At 38.6% G+C, this 21,164-nt stretch overlaps 1 protein-coding gene across 1 annotated transcript in view; it reads right to left on the reverse strand.

Moving 5' to 3' along the window:
- The window catches only part of LOC132557548 (mucin-2-like), a 30,689-nt gene that overhangs the window by 2,140 nt on the left and 7,385 nt on the right, over window positions 1-21,164 (reverse strand). The window contains exons 2-11 of the mRNA XM_060222045.1: window positions 18,143-18,457; window positions 17,551-17,664; window positions 15,765-16,208; window positions 15,174-15,620; window positions 13,816-13,926; window positions 13,422-13,722; window positions 11,653-13,112; window positions 10,641-11,385; window positions 2,304-3,407; window positions 593-683 (exon numbers count right to left, since the gene is read on the reverse strand). Coding sequence (XP_060078028.1) covers window positions 593-683; window positions 2,304-3,407; window positions 10,641-11,385; window positions 11,653-13,112; window positions 13,422-13,722; window positions 13,816-13,926; window positions 15,174-15,620; window positions 15,765-16,208; window positions 17,551-17,664; window positions 18,143-18,457 — 5,132 coding nt within the window. The remainder of the gene's footprint in view (window positions 1-592; window positions 684-2,303; window positions 3,408-10,640; window positions 11,386-11,652; window positions 13,113-13,421; window positions 13,723-13,815; window positions 13,927-15,173; window positions 15,621-15,764; window positions 16,209-17,550; window positions 17,665-18,142; window positions 18,458-21,164) is intronic.

The following is a 21,164-nucleotide window of genomic DNA, read 5'->3' on the forward strand; positions in this document are numbered from 1 at the left end:
CCTGACCAGCGCGACCTTTTGATAGTTTTAAAAACATTTAACCACAAATGTAAGTGAATAATCACAAACAGCAAAAAAAAAAAAAAAAATAGAAAACCTTATCAACAAAATCTTGATTCAAAGTCAAGACGAAATGAAAAAAGGACTTTGGGAACAGATCGTCATCTGCTCTAATGATCAAGATCTATATAGCGGGTGCAGTCGATGATACTTGCCGTAATATCTGGTCTTATTCTATTTCCGATTTTTTATGGATCTCCAAATAAATGTTTCTTTTGTTTTTGTTTTGATTTTTGGGGATTTTTTTTTTTTTTTTTTTTTACTTCGTATTTGAAAAACAAGATTATGGAAGTTGATTCGTTCAGAATAAGATGTTTACTGTTTCCCGCTCATTTCTTTAATCATTGAGAAGAGATTTACTAAACTAATGGCATATTTTCTCTATTACGGATGTGTTCTTGAGAATACGAGATACTGTTTAATTCTGATATTTGTATTTGGGAATCAAGTAAACTATCTGTGTGTAATGAATAAAACATCATTCCGAAATGATGGAATATCTTGGCAACTTACCCATTGGTGGTTGAGAAACACCCATCTTAACGAGTGGTTGCATTGTTTGAGAACCTTGTTGAAGACTGTCTATCAGTGATCCGCCGATGGGACTCGCCACCAAGGGACCTATAATAGAAGGAATAATATTAAGTAACCAGTTGGACCTACGTTCGGATGAAGTTAGTGTTAAGAACATAACAATGGTGCTGTTGGTGCAACTCGTGAAGACATATATTCATTGACAAATATACCAACGTGTTCACAACAAATGGCTTCGTGGGTGTATTTTCAGCACTTATTACAACTGAGTAAAATGTGTCATGCAGATAAAACAAAACAGTAATCTGTAGAATCATCTACAGTTGTAGCACAGGTCTTATTTATTATTGTATCAAGTGAAATATTAATTAGGAATATACAATGTCAAGATATTTGTGGTGTATATACATTGAGTCTATAGATATCTACAATGTATACACATAATACTGAAAATATCGAAAAACAATAGAAAGACACATAGTGTATCTCGTCTAATGAATAGTCCGAGTTCACGATTAGCAACACTGTGGGTTTATGACTTTTGGGACATACTATTGATAATGTCATTCCTATAAGGAAAATTTATGTGTCAGCAGTATTGATTTTAAAGGACAGAACTTAAGCCAGGCAAATGACACAACAGGACTATTGACAAAAGATAATAGAGGAAAGCGGTCTGACACAAAATGCCATTGTGAATACAGTCACCAGAACTGCTTGCTATAATTGTAGCAATGCACAGAATGGATGAGTACCTTTTCATGAGGAAAATGCCAATGCTAGATCTGCATATGTTTAATAACGATGTATGACATCAATATGTATCATGTTATTACATCAAGCTATACTTAGGTTATACTTATTAGTGAACACTAGTTAAAAGATAATCACCAGTGGGGGTTATGCTTGATGAGACATCCTGTTTCACATTAGATGTAATTTTTTCCAATTTTGATGCCACTGTAGATGCAGCGGTGGCGGCCAGAAGACGGCTAACCCGACCTTCTGTCGGTTTAGTCCCTGTCGGTCTTGTCCCCTGTGATAGGTTGATTAGACCAGTAAAGGGTCGGGCAGCAGTAATTGATCCGCTAACAATAGGCTGTGATTTTGTATTTGCTGCTTGTGAAAGATTTTGGTCTTTGGTCGAGGATTTAGTGGTGGAATCTGTGTTTGTGAGTGTTAACGTGCTTGTGGCAGTAGATGCTATTGGTATTGATGCTTGTATTGTAGCTATAGAATCGATCCTTGGCGATGTAACCGCGGTTGACATTGTTGTCGACGAAGCTTTGGAATTTGTTTGGATTGGAACAGTAAACGTTGTGGTCGCTTTTTGTTTCGTTGATGATGCTGTCCTTGTTGTCGATGTTGTTGGCGAGGTGATCATTCCAGGCATTGTTGTCTTTAATGACGTAGTTGTAATCGTTGTTGGCGAGGTTTTTGTGGTTGTGGGAGATATGGTTGTCGTTGTTGGCGTGGTTGTTGTAGTTGTGGGCGTTGTGGTCGTCGTTGTGGGCGTGGTTGTTGTCGTTGTGGGCGTTGTGGTCGTCGTTGTGGGCGTGGTTGTTGTCGTTGTGGGCGATGTGGTCGTCGTTGTTGGGGACGTAGTTGTTGTAGTTGTCGTTGAAGGCGTGGTTGTTGTGGTTGTGGGCGTGGTTGTTGTCGTTGAAGGCGTGGTTGTCGTGGTTGTTGTCGTTGTGGGCGTTGTGGTTGTTGTTGGAGTAGTCGTTGTTGTTGGAGTAGTCGTTGTTGGAGTTGTCGTTGTTGATGGAGTAGTTGTCGTGGTTGGTTCAGTAGTTGTAACTATATCCATGAAAAGGTGATCGAACCGTAGCGGTTGTGGTTCGGTCGTCGTTTGTGTGACGTGTTCTAATGGTAAACTTGTTGTCAAAAACTCACTGTTGCCTGCAGTTTTAGAAAGGCCACCTTCCATTGAGACAGATTTGGGGAATAACATATCCATAGCTGTGTTTTCTGTGGGCCTTATAGCGAGGTTAGCTACACGATCTAATCCAAACAGCTGCTTCTGTCTCTCTAGAGATGTGTGGATAATAGATAAAGGTTTTTTGTCATGGACACTATTTAAATCTGAACGTCCATTCATCACAGCATTGATGGTTGGACCCATGATTATATGACTCATGCTTTCTTCACCCGAAAAGAACTTATTTGTAGAAAGTATCCTTCGCGGTTCTTCTGATTTCGCGGTTGTTGTGGTTTCTCCATCCATTCTGAATGTGAAAGGTTCTGTTGTAGTTGTAGTTGTGGGAAGTGCCTCTGTTGTTGAAGTTGGGATTTCCGTTGTGGTTGTGGTTGTCGTTGTTGTTGTTGTCGTCGGTTTTTCTGTTGTTGTTACAATAGCCATAAACAAGTGGTCGAATCGGAGAGGTACTGGAGGATCAGTGGGTGCTGGAGTTGTAGGGACTGCCGTTGTTGTTGTAGTGGTAGGTTCAGTTGTTGTGGTAGATTCAGTTGTTGTTGTGGTAGGTTCAGTTGTTGTAGTGGTAGTTGTAGCTTCAGTTGTTGTGGTGGTAGTTGTTGGCGCAGTTGTGGTGGTAGTTGTTGGTTCAGGTGTTGTGGTAGTGGTAGGTTCAGTTGTTGTGGTGGTAGTTGTAGGTTCGGGAGTCGTTGTTGTTGGTTCCGTAGTGGTAGTGGTAGGTTCAGTTGTTGTGGTGGTAGTTGTAGGTTCGGGAGTCGTTGTTGTTGGTTCCGTAGTGGTAGTGGTAGGTTCAGTGGTTGTGGTGGTAGTTGTAGGTTCCGTCGTTGTGGTAGTAGTTAGAGGTTCAGTCGTAGTTGTTGCTGGTTCGGTTGTTGTTTGAGATTCTGTTGTTGTGGTAGTGGGTAGGGTAGTGGTGGTAGTTTTCTCTGTTGTTGTAGTTGACATTTCGGTGGTCGTTGTCGGTTTCTCAGTTGTAGTTATGGTTATTGGCTCCTCAGTTGTACTTGTTGGAGGATTTGTTGTAGTTAAAGAAGTCGTGGTTGTTATTGGCTCAACAGCTGTTGTCGGGGCCTCTGTGGTGGTGGTTGTTGTTGGCGAGCTTGTTGTAGACGCTGTTGTGGTTGGTTGAGTAGTTGTTACAATTGGCATAAACAGATGATCCAACCGTAATTCTGATCCCTTAGTAGTGGTGGTGTCTTGCCCTGCGAACTCATACGTAACTTTGTGTTCGGGATTGAGATTTTGTATCTGTTGTGTTGTAGTTAAATCTTGGCGTACCGTATTGTAGCCATCTGTTTGAGCATCGATTACTTCATTACCACTGAAGTCAAACTTTGTTTTAGAAGAATCTAAATGTTCTTTTAAACCCACTGCAGGAGCGTTATCGACATTCGCTATGGTTCGCTGTACGAAGTTAGGCATATCGTTGAACAGCATCATCGTATTCCGATTCCCACCTTGATCATAAGCCACGTTGCCAGAATTCACTTGGACATCTCGGTTAGATCCAGTTTCTGTTGACCAAACCGCTTTGTAAGTATTCCCTTTCATGCCTGAAATGTCATTCCCTGTTATAGAGTTGGTCATACTGGTTGATGGATCGGAAAGAAAAAATCCATCTTGTGGACGATTCTGTGTATCTTGGGCACCTTCATTAGAAGCAGTTGTTATTTCTTTAATAACCACTGTATCTTGCTTATCATTCATAACATCTATTAGACTTGAACTCAACGTTCCATTATTTGTTGTGGTTTGTTCCGTGTTAGAGCTTGTCATTCCATATTGCGTATTAGTCACGCCATCATATGGCACTGCCATGTCGCCATTTGTTTCTGTAATTCCATTTTGCGTTCTATCAATCGCATGCTGTATAGTTGTCACTTCATCTTGTGTGGTAGTGATCAAATCGTGCGTACTGGTTATCCCATCTGGTGTACTTATTATCCCATCTTGAGGGGTAATTGTCCCATCTTGAGGGGTAATTATCTCACCTTGTGTGGTAATTATCCCATCTTGCGTACTTGGTATCCCATCTTGCGTACTTATTATCCCAATTTGAGGGGTAATTGCTCCATCATATGTACTCGATATTTCACTTGTACTTATTTCATCCTGCTTTGAAGTAATCCAGTTCGGTGTTGTCATTATACTGGTTTTACTTTTCATCTCAATCGATGTGCTTGGTATTCCGGCTTGTGTTGTTTCCATTCCATCTTGGCGGCTTGTGGTTTCTGTGTGTGTAGTAGTCATTTCATCACGGGACGCGGTCGAAAATATCGCCCGATCTTGGGGTTTTACAATTCCATCTTGAAGAGTTGTCATTTGACCTTGTGCGGTGAACGTAGTCTCTGGTAGTCTGGTCATTCCATCAGGTCGTTCAGTCATCTGTTCTTGTCGCGCACTTGTTGAATGTTCTCGGACAAACTCCGTGGTTGTTATGGTGGACGATTCTGGGTGCCGAGACTGGTGTTGAACAGAAGAGGCAGAACCAACCCCATTCATTGGAGTCGGGGTTTGCTCATTTGTGGTTGGGCTTTGTGCAATGTGTGTGTTTTGCTGTAAAAATACTTTCGGTCCCTTGTTTTCATTTGCATAACTTAACTGGTTAGGACCTGTTTGAAGGTGTGTGTTTGTAGGAATATCTGACCTACTTTGTGCTGTATTAGTAAAATGTACATCGATATTTTGTGAGTCATGTTGACCGCGTGTTTTTGGTGTTTTGAAGTTCTGAATATTTGGGTCAGATGGAAAGCCATGGAAAATGTTTTCATTGTTTGCTGAAGACGGTTCAGTTTCTACAGTGTTTATGTTAGTAACCTCGTGTAGGATCTGTTCAGAAGGGAATGATTTATAACTGGGATGTCTCGAATCAAGATTAGATTGCAGGTTTGGAAAAACTATATTATTAGAGTTGCCATGGGTTTGTCGAAAAACATTTAATCTATTATTGAAGCTTGATGCTGAGTCTTGAGTTGCCAAAATGTCATTGTGGTGATTTGCATTAAACCCATTATCATTGATGATATTCCCTCTCCCAATGTCAACATTATTATCCATTATCAAACGATATGTCTGGGTAGATGCTGTATTATCTACCATAGGTAGGTGCATTTTCATTGCTAAACTAGCTGCATCACTAGGTGTCTCCGAAGTGATTATATAGCGATCTGTGGCAGGGAATTCGCCGGGTGCCATGTTTACACTACTATGTGTAGGGTTAGACGACATTATTGCACTCGATTGAGATGGCATTGGGTTTTGCGATGCCGATACACCAAGACTTCTAGCTGTAGATATACTTGATGTTTGAAAGCCTGCATTGTCAAATGAAGTTTGTTCGGGAATAGACTGAATATCAGGTAAACCAGTATTCATGTTATCGTGAGCTTGGTTAAACTCGCTGTCAAATATGGGTGGCTCGCTATGAGTGGCTTGAAACGATGGAAATGCAATATTTTTCCTGTCTACGAAAGTTTTGCCAGAAAAGCTATCGCCTTTATTTCTTTTCTCATTCCGCAGCATACCACGACCTGATTTTCCATTATCGAGGTCAGGTACACGAGGGTATTTTTTGCTCATTAGGGACGCTGTAGCTGAGCTAACAGCCGATGGTTTGTATTGACTGCGTGATTTGCTCTTATCCTTATTTCTTGTGCTAGACAGAGATTGACTTACTTCTAATAACTTATGATGCCGATTTCTAGTATAGGACAGTATAGGGGAAACCTCTTCTTTTTTAATGTATGTGGGATGTTGACCTCCAGCAAGAGCAACCAATGGAGAATGTATACGTGATTTCTGCATTCGTAAACCACTCTTGTCGATATATCTCATTTTTAGTGGAAATTTTGATTGGGATTTCAATGCTTCAAGGTCTATACTTTGTTTTTGTCCGTGAGAAGCCATATTTTTAAACAAATATTGAAGAAGTTCGTAACTTAATTCCATTGGTTTGTTTTGATGTCTAAACAGGTAGTGACCTTGTGCAAAAAGAGGTAAATTATTTGGTTGTCGTTGACTATTCATGCCAGTATCTGATTCGGTCAAAACACCGGAAGTGGGTAAAACTGGATCAGGTTTTTGCTTAAAGCCGATGCTTTCAGTAAAGGGATTATGATCAAAGCTTCCTGGAACAAAGTGATCTCGTGTTCTAAACACTGCACTGGGATCATCAAGATGGTGATAATCTATTACTTTACCTAGCGACTTGTAACCTTCCAGAAAGGAAACATTTACCTGTTTTCCATTCAGACTAGATTGAGGAATATAACCGTGACCTTGTTGTGGCGGCCTAGGTCGTATATAACTGGCCTTGCCCAACAAAGAATTATGTTTTGTTTTGTCTACACGCCGTAAAGGACCAAGGGTTGAACCTGACGTAGTCTTGGTTGCAATATTTAAGGGACCAATGACGGAACTTGCAGTAGATTGTCCGTCTTTTATTGCTGAATGTAACGTTTTAGTTCCATTCGAGAGTCGTAATTTGTGTTTAGCAAGATGTAGAGGTACTTTGGCAGAGACAACAGGGCTATTATAGCTAAAACCTGCAGAATCTGGAACATTTGATTTCTTCTTTATTCTATTTGGTTGGTGTGCATTTGCAACAGGTTCCAATGAAAACTTCATTTGCAATCTATTGTCAGGTGGCACGGAGGAAGCTGAGGACGTGAGAAACTGTTGTTTGCGACGATTCTCAAGCAAAGCTTTGTATATTGGGGAAAGGTATTGAGGATCAACAAAGTTAAGTTTGGAGCCCGAGGACTTTTTGTGTGCCGAATATTTACTAGATAGTTTCTTCAACAATGCAGTTACATGTTTAGAAATCTTTGGATCTGAAAACCGGACTTTTGGTCTACTAGTTTTGTTAACATCTACCGATTCTTCCTCAGCGTCAGAGGGTATACTGTTTGAAAATATATTGTTACGTTGAGGTTCTACCCTTATTGCATTGGTATTAACGGGTTTGTTGTTTGGCATGCTAGATTTCTGAATAATTTTGTTATTTCCTGGCTTTTCACCATTAGATAACCGCCCTAAATGTTCATTCATTTGGGGGTCAACAAAACTTATCTTCGGAACTATTGCAATATCCCGATCAATTTGGTATCTACTATCGCGTGCTTTTTCAAATATTGTTTCGGGAAATGCCGAACCCAATCGGTCGTAAGGAAATCCTATCTTAGAGTCTGTATTCAATGATTGAATTGCTGCTGGCACTGGCGGTGAATTTTGGGACTTATGTAAACTCAATGTTTTTATTTTCATATTATCCATAATTGCAGTTTGCTGCTTCCTTGGACGAAGCTCTGCAGTACCTATTCCTTTTAACTTTTCACCTGGCCTTTCATAATCTACTCGCGAATTAAACAAATTGTTTGAATTTTGCAATGCGCTGTTTGAGTTCATAACATATATAGGTATTCCTTTATTAGATTTACTTTTTGAGAGCTGACTTGGGTGTTTGGCATTTCCGGATAGGGTTTCACTAGTCAATGGGCTGATGTCATTAACAGGCCCAGACATATCTACATTAGTCTGTTTTGACAATAATGAATTCGTTCTTGAAAATTTCTCCTCAATTTTCTTTGACGGTAGATCAGAGCTAAAAGTGCCTCCACCTATACCTATACTAGTGGAAGGTTTTTCAGTGGAACTTTCAGTAGTTGGTGGTGATTGGTATGCTTTGTCAGTATTTAACTTTTGTTGTTTCGACTTGTCTGCATTATCAATATATTCATTATGAAATGTCGATGGAATGGTTGATATTGTATTACCATACTGCGTCGTTTGATCGACATTTGATGATGATGTTTTAACATTACCTGCAGTAGTGTGATCTGATGTAAAACGTGATGGTTTTGTATTGTGTGCTTGTTGGACTGGACTGTTGACAGTGGTTTGTGTATTTGTTATCTCGGTGGTGTGTGCGTTTGAGTTCATATCTAGGTTCTGCATTCTATTCCCATTCTTTGTCTTTGCCTTAACATCATTTGTACTTGTGGCAGTGGAATCCTCTATCATATTTGGGTTTGGCGTTACTGCTGTATCCGTGCCTGCAATATTGAAATTAGTAGGTATTACATCATTTTCGGATGTTATACTTTCGTGGGGAATGCCATCCCCACCACGTGTAGTAGACAACTGATACAACTCACCGTTTCCTATGGTGGAAGATTGGGTGTTGGTCAAAGAGGAATATCCGGTTACAGATGCCGGCGCAGATGACGACTCAGTTGGAAATGCTAAGCCTGGTGAATGTGTCCTAAACGTTTTATCTTTGTTAGTAACAGTATTTGGCCTGAACGTTAGTGTCGAACTAAAAAGGGGTGAATTTCCTTTGAAAGCATCTGATTGTTGATTTGATGATGTTGTTAATAAAGATACTTGTCTTTGGTCTTTAGTAGGCAGAACTGAATTCAACCCTTCTACTACTGGTCCTGCAGCAATGCTAGAACCAGTAGAATACATGAGGTTACTAGACAAAGTTGGTGCAGCTGCACTTGACGCTTTAGCAGTATGCGCATTAAAAAATGTCGTTTTCATCGATGATGCAACATTTGGTATTAGTTTTGTTATCGCTGCCTTTTCTGTTGTGGTTGTTTCTGCTTTTCCAACTGTTGTCGATTCGCCAAACGTAATTTTTGACAACATTAATGTTGGCGTTTCTGTAGTAGTAGTTGTTGTCATTGTTGTGGTTGGTTCGGTAGTAGATGTGATCAGAACTGTTGTTGTCTGTTCTGTGGTAGTTGTTGATGGGGTTGTCGTGGTCGGTTCTGTGGTAGTTGTTGATTGGGTTGTTGTGGTCGGTTCTGTGGTAGTTGTGGACGGGGTTGTTGTGGTCGGTTCTGTGGTAGTTGTGGACGGGGTTGTTGTGGTCGGTTCTGTGGTAGTTGTTGATTGGGTTGTTGTGGTCGGTTCTGTGGTAGTTGTGGACGGGGTTGTTGTGGTCGGTTCTGTGGTAGTTGTCGACGTGGTTGTTGTGGTCGGTTCTGTGGTAGTTGTCGACGTGGTTGTTGTGATCGGTTCTGTGGTAGTTGTTGACTGGGTTGTTGTGGTCGGTTCTGTGGTAGTTGTGGACGGGGTTGTTGTGGTCGTTTCTGTAGTTGTTGTTGATGTTGTGGTTGTGGTCGTTTCTGTGGTGGTTGTCGACGGGGTTGTCGTTGTAGGCTCTGTAGTAGTTGTCGTCGTCTTAGTTGTGGTAGTAGGTGGTTGTGTAGTGGTTTCTACCTTAGGTTTGACGAATGCCATAAACAGATGATCGAACCTAAGAGGTTCAGATGGCACAGGAATGATTTCCGCGACTGTTGTTTGTCGTTTAGATGATGTCTGTATATTAGTTGTTAGTTCGTTATTTTTATTAGTAGTACCTTGATCGGTGACAGCCGTAGTGTAACTTTCTTGTTGCAGGGAAAGTAAGGATGGTGTAGTGATGTCTTCTGTAAATAATGCGGCTGCATGCGTTGATGTCTGCACCTGCGATTCAGCATGTGATCTATCAGCTCCTTGAGATGAAGTTCCAAACGGATCAAACGTAGTCGAAGACTCCAACGTCTTGACTGTTTGCTGAGATCCAAGAAGTTGTTCTGTTGAAGATGGCATGTAAGTTGGTTCTGATGTTGCAAACTGCGTATGTACTTGCTCTGTTTCATGTTTTGCATTGAAGATGTCTTTAACATCTGTAACTAGATAGTTGACAGTTGTCATTTGATCTATTGGTAAATCGCTTTGCAAACCATTATCTAAGTTGTTTGCTACGGTGACTACTGGTGTGTCTCCTTCGTTTGGTGATTTAGCACTTGATGCAGCATATGTAAAATCCTGTGTTTGGGCAAAAGTAGAAGCTTGCTTAGGCTGAACAATTTTGCTTGATGTAGTAACTTCGGGTAACGATTTTAATAAGATATTATCAACGTTTGAAAGGGAAGTTTTAATTTGCGCGCGTTCAGTGGTCGATTGCGGTAATGTTTGCAGTGAAGGTAAAATTGTCGTGCGATTTACTAGCACAAGGTGGTGAAGTACAGGTTTCCCTGTAACAAATGAACCAATCCAATTATCGCCTGTCGCAAATGTTTTGGCGGTGTCCTCTATTGTAGTTGTTGCCTCCGGAGTTGTAGTGGTTGTTGGTTCAGTAGTTGTTGTTGGTGCTGGTGTTGTCGTGGTTGTCGTTGGTTCTGTAGTTGTTGTAGAGGTCGTTGGTTCTGTGGTTGTAGTAGTTGTTGGTTCTGGAGTTGTAGTAGTGGTCGTTGGTTCTGTGGTTGTAGTAGTGGTCGTTGGTTCTGTGGTTGTAGTAGTGGTCGTTGGTTCTGTGGTTGTAGTAGTTGTTGGTTCTGTGGTTGTAGTAGTGGTCGTTGGTTCTGTGGTAGTAGTAGTTGTTGGTTCTGTGGTTGTAGTAGTTGTTGTTAGTTCTGTAGTTGTTGTAGAGGTCGTTGGTTCTGTTGTTGTAGTAGTGGTCGTTGGTTCTGTGGTTGTAGTAGTTGTTGGTTCTGTTGTTGTAGTAGTAGTCGTTGGTTCTGTGGTTGTAGTAGTTGTTGGTTCTGGAGTGGTAGTGGTTGTCTTTGGCTCAGTTGTGGTAGTGGTTGTAGCAGCAGTTGTTGTAGTTGTTGGTTCTGGAGTTGTAGTTGTCGTTGGCGGATTGGTAGTGGTTATCTTTTGTGTAGTAGTGACAGTGGTTGGTGTAACAGAGCTTGTAGTCATAGCCACAGGTATTGTAGGCGTTGAATCGCCTTCTGCGGCATGTTTGTTAGAAGACAAAGGTAAAGTTGGCTGCGGCCATCCAACATATATTGGAATGCCATGAAGTTTGCTTCTGTCAACCTGGACACCTGATGATGGTAATGGGGTCGTGAATTGATCGCCTGAAATCACAGAAACGATAACCTAATGTAGTTCAATACTTAAATGCATGCATTAAGATTATTTTTTATTTTGTTATTTTGTTTATAAAGTTACAAATATCCATATACATCGCATTTTCAATCATCATGCAAGTTTTATATCGAATATGTCTCAATTGATATTGACAGATGGGTATTTAAACACTTAATGATAGAATATTCTTGAAAAAATATCTTACACACACAAACCACAAAAGAGTAAAAATTAAATGAATACAATTTTCTCACCCGATATCTTTGTAACGACCGTGGTGTCCTGTGATGTGCCAGTATCATGACGAATATTTGCGTTGCCAATAACAGCACCGTAAATTGGTTCAACAGTAGGTTGATTAGACATAGCTCTATGTATAGGTTTGCTTAACATGGCTTCATACGTCTTAGAATTGGCAGAATTGAAGGCATTGCGCATCTCTGTTTTGCTTTCTTTATCCAAATGCGTTTTTGTTACTTTGTTTTCGTTCGCAGCGCTTATCTTACTATCAGCAGTCATGCCACCTGATGTTTTTTTCGCAGTGCTTGTATGCTTAATGACTTGATTAGCCGCAGCGCTTATCTTCTTTGTATCTGCCCCAGCTCCGGTTTGAGTTTTGTTCATTTGGGTTGTTTCTGTTTGCTTCACTTGACCTTGCGACAATGTTCCTTTGGGCATATTAAATTTCCGCGATCCTCTACTTTGGACTGGTGCAACTGGTTTTTCTTTTGATTTGCTCACTGCATTCTGTTTTGGATTAGATTGTTCTTTTCCTTGTTGTTTGGATAAAATTTCATTCTGAGTCGCTGCGGATTGAGCTTCTCCTTGAGGGGTACCAGTCTGAGTCAATGGAATTCCAGACTTTATAGCTTGCTTTTGCGCGCTTTCGTGAGATTTTCTGGTTTGTTGTAAGGCAATTCCTGGAGATTTAGCAGGTTCCTGTACTAAATTGCTCGGGTCTGTACCCACTCCATGTAATGGACCTCTTTGAGATTTACTGATTTTTTTAATACCACCGCCTTGCATTTTACCCGTTGTGTGCAATGGACCTCTCTGGGATTTACCGCTAAGTTGTAACGCATCTCCTGTTGCTTTAACCGTTTGCAGTATTGCACCTTCTGGAGATTTTTGTAATGCAATTCCTTGAGATTTGCCCTTGTGTTGTAACGAACTGCCTTGGGATTTTCCACTTTTCTGTACCAAATGACCTTGCATTGCACCCATTTCGTGCAATGGACCGATTCTAGATTTGGCGATGCGCTGTAAGGTATTTTCTTTTGGTATACCAGCTTGATGTAGTAAACTCCCTTGAATTTTTCCTGTTTTATGTAACGGGCCCCCAAGTGATTTACCGGATTGGTACAACATACTTCCTTCGGATTTTCCAGTTTTCAACGTAATACTATCCTGCGCTGCACCCGGCTTATGCATTAGACCACCCTGAGATTTAGCAATATGTTTTAATGTACCTTGTTCGGATTTACCGGATTCTTGTAATGAATTTTCTTGAATCACACCTGTCTTGTGCAGTGGGCCGCCTTGAGATTTACCGGCTTGTTTCATTAAAGGCCCATGAACTTTTCCAGAATTTTTCAACGCCTCTGCTTTAGACTGACTGGTCCTCTGCACTAAATTGTCTTGGGCGGAACCTTTACTTTGAAGTGCATTTACTGGTGACTTACCGGATCCCTGAACTAATCCTCCTTGCACTTTACTTTGCAATTGTGATTTGGATCCTTGAAGTTTACCAGAATCTTGCAATACAATGCCAGTTTGCTGCAGTGAGCGTCCTCCAGATTTTGCAAATTTGTCTGTTTGGTACTTTCCTGACTGTTGTATTAAGTTTCCTTTTCCTTTGAGTGGGCTTCCTGGAGTATTACTCTTTCTATGTTCTAACCCAGTTTGCTTTAATGCTCTTTCCTTCGATAAACCAGTCAAGGGCGATATATGTCGCTGGGCAACGCCAATTTGATGTACCTTTCCTCTGTATGCTGCACCAGGTTTTTGCGCTGTTCCTCCTTGCGACTTTAGTGGGTGTGATCCTTGTTGCTTAATTTCTGTGTCTTTCAGATTCTTATTGACTGAATCAATATAAATCATTAAATTATCCAATGCATGTTTGACTGTAGGTTTCGGCGGTGCCTTCACATCTGTCCTTTGCGGATTGATTTGTTTATTGGTAAAGAATTGACCATGGTCTGGTTGTCTCACCTCCGTTTTTTCCGGTGATATTTGTTTCTTAGCAACCGACTGGCCCTGATTAGGCGTATTCTCTTTCTTCTCAACAGTCACGGCACCTGTAATGAAAATATTCAGTCTTTGAACTGTTGCAAGAAATTATGAGAGATACAAGATAGCATAAGGTTTCACGAAATTCAACACAATTAACAATACTTCAAGATATAAAGAGGATATACCTGTTGGCTTGTATATTCCTTGTTCACTGCCCCATGGTATATCTTTAAAGTTCTCCCACGATTTGCCTCTACTCTTCAGATCAATAACAGGCTCAGGTCTTTTAGTAACTTCTACAATACAACCAACAAATACATGAATTGCCAAATTTAAGATAATAAAAGTATTCTGACCACATATTGATGATAATTGGTATTAATATTTGAGATACAAATTTATCAAAATCATCTAGAACTTCGCATGATTCATGGATTTAAATGTAATTTAATGTGAAATAAGAGGCCAGTCTTAAAGATTTTCTGTAGATAAGATTCTGAAGAAAGCTTCGAAACAGTTTGTGATTGGGAAAAACAACCAGTGTGTAGACTGGGTGTTTTATTGTGTCATCTGATGATTAAGTCTCAAATGTCATTCATGCAGTAGCATGAACGTGTGTAAAAATCTCGCCATACACAGAGAACTGTGATGATGGTGTTGCCGTAAGTTTCAAGGATATAGGGCAAGGGTGAAGGTGTGTGTGATGGCAAGGTTGCCAGAAGTTCCTACGACGAATATGTGTGGAGAAGGTTCTGGACTTTATTAAAGCGTGTAGTTACCCAGAGAGAATGACTAGCTTAAAACTGTTGTCTGTTAGGGATACTAAGTGTGAAGGTGATGTTTGCTGTTACCAAGGTGGCCAAATTAGGTAATATGTGTGTCATGGGTGTGTAGAACGTCATTTGATCAAAAGACTTATAAATAATACGTAGTTAAATAATGTTCAAATTACACGGAAAGACTACACGTTATACAGGCGAGGCCCACAACTACATATGTGTGATACTCTAGGTGACAACGTAATGTTATATCGACGCAGGTAGTATCTGATAAAGGAAACCATGCAATACCGGTGATATCCGGATTTACCATGAAAGACTGTGTGCAATACTTGTGTAGTCTGTAGTTATCTTGGGTTACTAAGACTATTGATGATACATGTAGAAGCCCTAACTGTGCAATGCATGATATGTTGTTAACGATTTACTTGGGGTACAGAAATTAGAACTGTTTTAACAGGATATTATGTACATGGGAGCTTTGAGATAAACTAAAACACCAACTTTCCATATCTATATCAGAAAGTTTAATTTTGTAGGTAAGAGGGATGTTTGGCTTTATAAATTGTGAAGAGCTTTATAAATTTTAACAGGTAAAGAACTTTTGACAGATGAAGAGCTTTTGGAAGATGAAGAGCTTTTGGAAGATGAAGAGCTTTTTGACAGGTGAAAAGTTTTGACAAGCAGAGTTCAATCTTAAAATATTGATTTCATATTATAAGTTACGTCAATAATTACAAATAAAGATATATAAGGTAACATACCTGGTGGAGGTTGGGTAGGAGGAGGACGAGGTGTTTGACGGGCAATAGCTGACAAACCAGACCTGACTTTCACCTCAGCGTCTGTGTTGACGTACGAACCACCATCTGACACAACATATGCGTCTGACAATAATCCAAGAGAATGCATTCCGTTCATAAAACGTTGAGATGGTGGAGTTGCAATGCGCATTCCAGGGTGGTCTTGCATACCGGATGGAATATTTCGTTGTGGATGTAAAGTTTTCCGATGCTGTATGCTGGCATGCCATGTATCAGGTGGTGGTCTATGAGCACCGAGGCTCGAACTGACCTCCATTGTTGCTATATGATCGGGTGAAGAAATTATTCCAAATCTAGGGTCAACAACTGAACTAGAATCTCCTGGCATAATATTTTCTCCTACAACCAATCCTGCCATATGATCCGATAATGTTGGTTGTTTTCTTCCTGAAACAAAAGGTGATATTACACTGCCAAAATATAGCTAACTACGTTCCTTATTTTAAAAAAAGATGTCTTTAACTAATATAATATTAACGCGTGAAATATTCCGAAAATTTTAAATGGAATAAATTGACCTTGTATACTTACTTGGTGAAAGTTTTGTACCCTCTACAAATATTTCGGTTTGTGGATTGTCAAGCGCACGTTGTTGAATGACACTGGCTGCATCCCAAAGTTGGTTATTGGAACCTGTTGTTTGCGATAGAACTTGTTGCATATCACTGGGTAAGTCCCCTTGGTTTGAGAGTAACACAGGTGAGTCGAAAGGTCTATCGACGACAGGAGTAGGGGAAACGACGTCCGGAGCTGTCATTACAGATCGAAAAGACGAGCCGGAAGAAATCCCTGAACTGCCTGTGTTTTGCCCATTGATGGTGTTTAAACTGTGTGATCGGAGTAAATCCGGTTGACCTTGTGCATCGGGGACGAGCAGATGTGCGTCCATTTGCTTTGTGGCTGTATTGAATGCCATATTCTGGTCATGTTGGATAGTCTCCCCTCTATTTACACCAGTGTCAACCACAGTGGCTCCTGTATTTGTCAACGGACGAGTATTAATACCGAGAATCTGTGCCTGTTTAATTCGCAGCGAACACGTCTTCTTTAAAATATTTGAGTTTGTTTGATTCGGTTATATCAACCATCTGATGACAAAACACATCGGTTAGTGATGAGTTTATACAAATAAAGTTTGGTGTGTCGCGGTAATTTATGTATTGTGTCCTGTATGCAATATACGCTAAATCTATGTTACGGGGAAAGATTAGCGTTCCATGGTGATGGAATATCCTGAAAAATAACTAATCCAATCAGCACTTTTGGAATATTTGTGTATAACATAGAAGCTGTGTGAACCACAAGCACGACAGCTAAATAAGGAACAGCTATTTACGCATCGGCGAACAAGAGGTGCAAGGTAAAGACAATCATTGGGTTATATTATTTGGTTGTCTTAGATATAGAGTAATGTTTGGGACAGGACCAGTCATGCAGTATCAGTGTATTATATAGGATTATGTAAATTTTAGTTGATATATACACGATACATTGGTGCAGTATATAATACATTCGTAACAAACAACACGACAAGTTTTGTGTAGTTGCGGTAATTGTTTATCGTATGTAAATCAGTGTAATTGTTTCCGTGTGTAGAAGAGTTGTGAGTTTTGTTTTGACATATGAAAACTAATTGTTAATACAATGATATATGATATCCAATGTGTTGTGTTTTATCATTTCTCCCATAGTATGTGATGATTATTCTTTTTGTGATCGGAACACGAATTGAACAGGATTGTGCCGCAATAATATTTCAAAATATTTGGATAGAAATTACAAGATGAATAATTAGAAACTTAGACCAAATAAGTTAAAATTTTCACTTTTATGGGAGAAAGTTGATTTGAGTATCTTATCGTAAGATATTGACAAATAATTGTTTTCTTTATGTTACAATACATCAAAGCATACATCACATTATACAACATATACCAATCATGCATAAATAACATGTAGTTATTCATCATCAAATCAAATCAGGCTTCCTTCTTGAAATTCATAAGTAACAACCACGTGACATCAATTTCGACATCGAATGTCAAATCAGATGCTAGATTTTTTTTTTTTTTTTTCTAATTTAAGATGAACTGTTTCACTCATAAGCAACATGATGAATAAGGGAACATAGTTCAATAAATCTCTGTCTTTACGCAAAATATCTTAGAATCCGTTATGAATGATGAATCTTATCTCATCAGTTTCAATATTTGATATTTGATACTCTAATTGTTAAAAGGCAACACTTAAGTGTCATTTGTATTATTCTTAATATATACAATTGACTTAGACACCAAATGAAAAAATGACCACTTACCACGGCTTTGGATGAACCCAGGTTCACGAACTTCCGGTTGGTTCCAAGGATTCGTTTGAGAGGGCTGCATGGCATTTCCGCCAATTGCCATATCTTGTACGTGCGAAATGGATCCTAAAGAACACAATAAGAAGGGATATTTAACGTAATTCCATTTGCATAGGTTTTCATACTAATATGGAAAAAGATTATAAGATAATACATATAATTGATATAGTAATACAGAACATTATAAAGAACTATCATTTAAAGTTCTTGACATTTAATCATTTACACTATTAATGAAATAATAGGGTATAATCACGAGTGAGACACAGAATGTGGTATATATAACGAGGCGCACATGGGATAGCATCCACACGAGTGATATGTATTACAGATTACCGAAACAATGTTAAATAATCGGTTATTGAGATGTAGAAACAATAAGTGTCTGTAGTATGCCTTCTTTTTCAGCACGTTCTTTGTCTCTATCGTTGATGTACAGATAACATTTCTATGTATGCTATATTTGACTCTTCGCCACTGCCTAATGCCCTTATGCCAAACAAATGTTGTTTTTTTTTCATACTTAACATGTTGACAGGTTTACCTTGGGACCGGTCCATTTGTGGAGGGCCTCCACCCATGGCCAGTAGAGGACGTGCGCTTGGGCCGAGTGATTGGTGTGATAGCACTGAGTCCGCGCTCGATATGGCAACCGCAGCACTGTACGGATTCATCATGCCTGAGCTGTGACCAGGTCTAGAACGTCCCTGGGAGGGCGACAGTTGACCACCGCTAGAAAACATTCCCGGGTTTTGTCCCCCTCTATGTCGAGGTCTTGCGTTAAATCCTCCTTGCCTTGAGTTCATCATATCTTGTCTTGGGAAGTTATTGTGAAAATTGACATTTTGAGACAGCACGCCTACAAAGAAAAACAAATACAGTTAGGTGGATTGTTTTTATATTAGTAAACATAACTGAATATAACATCAATTTACCGAAAATGTTGCTATTCCGCTTTTCTAACTTTTGCGACATTAATTAATGTCTCAAAGCAGAAATCAATGTATCTATTTTTCACCATTTCGTTCCATCTTTAGATAGAGCAAAAAAAGCCGCTCCCAAAAATGACAATTTTAACAGTAAAAAGGGTGTGTCGTTTTATAATTGTTTTTTCTGTGCTAAATGTATGTATTAATACGAATAAAATCAACACATATTGCTATTGAAGGAAGGAATTATAGTATATCTGATTGATACTCTCAGGTCAGTTATGATGATATTTTATCACTAATTAAAACAGAATCCTGTATAATAAGTTTTATCTGTATAATTATTGCCAACTTTAATGTCCACTCTGTCATTCATATATCATAAATTGTATTATTATAAAGGCAGTATCGGATCATTATTAAACCTGTCTTTATCAACATGTTAATACGTCGGATTACTCATTAACAATATAAACAGGCGTAATCGGTCTGTTCTTGTCTGAGTCATGCGTAACAGAGAAGAAAATCATGATGCATACACACCATTAAGAGGATATCAGACAATATTACTTTTTATAATGTTTTATTTCAATAAAACTAGACGACCTTTGGACTTGGATTACCGCTATGTTTATTTTGAAATTAATTTATTAAATACACACTAGGTCGATATGCGCGACGTGAAATGTCGTTACCGACAAACTGACACATGCGTGATATACTTTCATCGCAAGACATGACCGGTGTTAGGCAATTATTCAAACGTTTTTTGAACAATTTAGTAAGCATTATATCAACAACTGTCATGACTTGGTCGTGTTTTTAGCTGTCGGGACAGTTAAAGTGATACGTTTCAATTTGGGTTGTCTTTAATTCTCATGGTGAATACGAATTTGTTATCATATGTATTCCTGGCATGGTCTTAAAACTCAAAAATACTTTCACCAAATCCGATAAATTAATCACCCTAATGTGTACAGCGTTTCCGTAGTCTTCCATGACATGTTAGATTCATTTCATATTCATTTTATTCATTTCATTACATAATTCTAACGTATACATCACGATTTAGACAGAATGTAGCCGATTGTCCACTGAATATGAAAACGATAACATGCATTTACATTAATTAGTGTTTGAAACTTTTCCGGCTATCTAATTTGCTTTGATAAACTTAATATTATGATGTTTTCATGTCAGAAAATTCAAACAAGTGTTAAATAAATGTTAAAGAAATATTGCATAGTTATCGAAAAGTGGTGAGAAAGTTTAGCTGTTTCCATCTTTCAAAAATATAAAGGTTTTTTTTGCATATACAATTACCTTGGTACAATGACGACAAAAGAAAGATACACAGCACAGGAAACGCTGGTAATGCCATGACGCACTTGATCTGAAAATAAAATCCAAAGTTATGGAAATGGTAAAATCTATTTCGGAAACCAAACTGGTTAACACATTTGATAATAAGGCAACGTAAAAAATACATCTATCCAGGTTATAGTAGAAAATAACTGATATTTTAAAGAAGACTAAAACCAAATCAGGCTGTTGGTATACGTTGACGGAATTATAAGGGCAATGATTGGTTATGAGTCGTTGTCTTTAGCAGCAGAAAAATAAGTACATGTATTGTACTTGGCCCAAACTATCATGTTATTTTGTCAAAAATTAACATCGGAGATAAAAATAGAAATGCGGCAAAACATGCCGATAAATCTAATACTACAATGATAGTGTGTACAAAAAGTTGTGCTTAAAGTGTAATACAAATACAAAAGTGATGTATTGATAAAATTAAGAATATAAACTCGTATATTGAATCATTGCAATAGTCAGATCAATGCAAAATAGAGTTAAAATCAACCTGCGTACCAAAAGCTCGGAACATAATTTCTTAATATATGTACATTCAACGCTCAAACTGCGTCGCTGGAGAAATCAATTTTAAAATACGCCATCAATATAAGGGGAAATGTATACATATCATTTATACATGCATCGAAATATGTTTTCTTCTAATTTTCCTATAAACTTTTTGTGTAACTCAGAGAAGAATGACAGAGAAGATGGTACTCTATTTTAACAGAAAAAAAACTAGTACTCCATTCACAAACTTATATTTTCCAGCGAAAGATACATCAAAAAAATGTGCTGGGAAGAATACTAACTTTATGTTATATTAATTATGTTTCTAATCTTTAAAATATGAAAACGTACATAAATGATATGTATTGTGTAATTTCTCAAGTTTCAATGAGTTTTTTTTTTTTCAATTTTGTGATCGAATATATTTCCAAATGCGCGTGGCAATATATCAGTAATGAAAAAAATATTGATCACTATACATACAAATTAAATAAACTGTAACTCGATGACGTTTAGCGTAGAAAAAGTCAAAACACCATTTTAAAATCAATTGCGAGTATCACTTAAGAAATAAATGTTCGCATACACTGCCATTGTCCTGAGGTCTTCTATTCAGAAAATTAAAAACGCAGTTACCAATATTCAATTTATCGAAGAACATTCGTATCAAAAAATTCTTTCGCCCACTGAAGAACAATTTTTGTAATTCGGAATTGTAATTTTCCTATTATTGAATAACTGTAAGCATATTTCAATCTTACCTTTCCA

Source organism: Ylistrum balloti, unplaced genomic scaffold (genome assembly GCF_031769215.1).
Source record: "Ylistrum balloti isolate Yb309-2 unplaced genomic scaffold, AGI_CSIRO_Ybal_v1 Utg370692, whole genome shotgun sequence".
Lineage (NCBI taxonomy): Eukaryota > Metazoa > Mollusca > Bivalvia > Pectinida > Pectinidae > Ylistrum > Ylistrum balloti.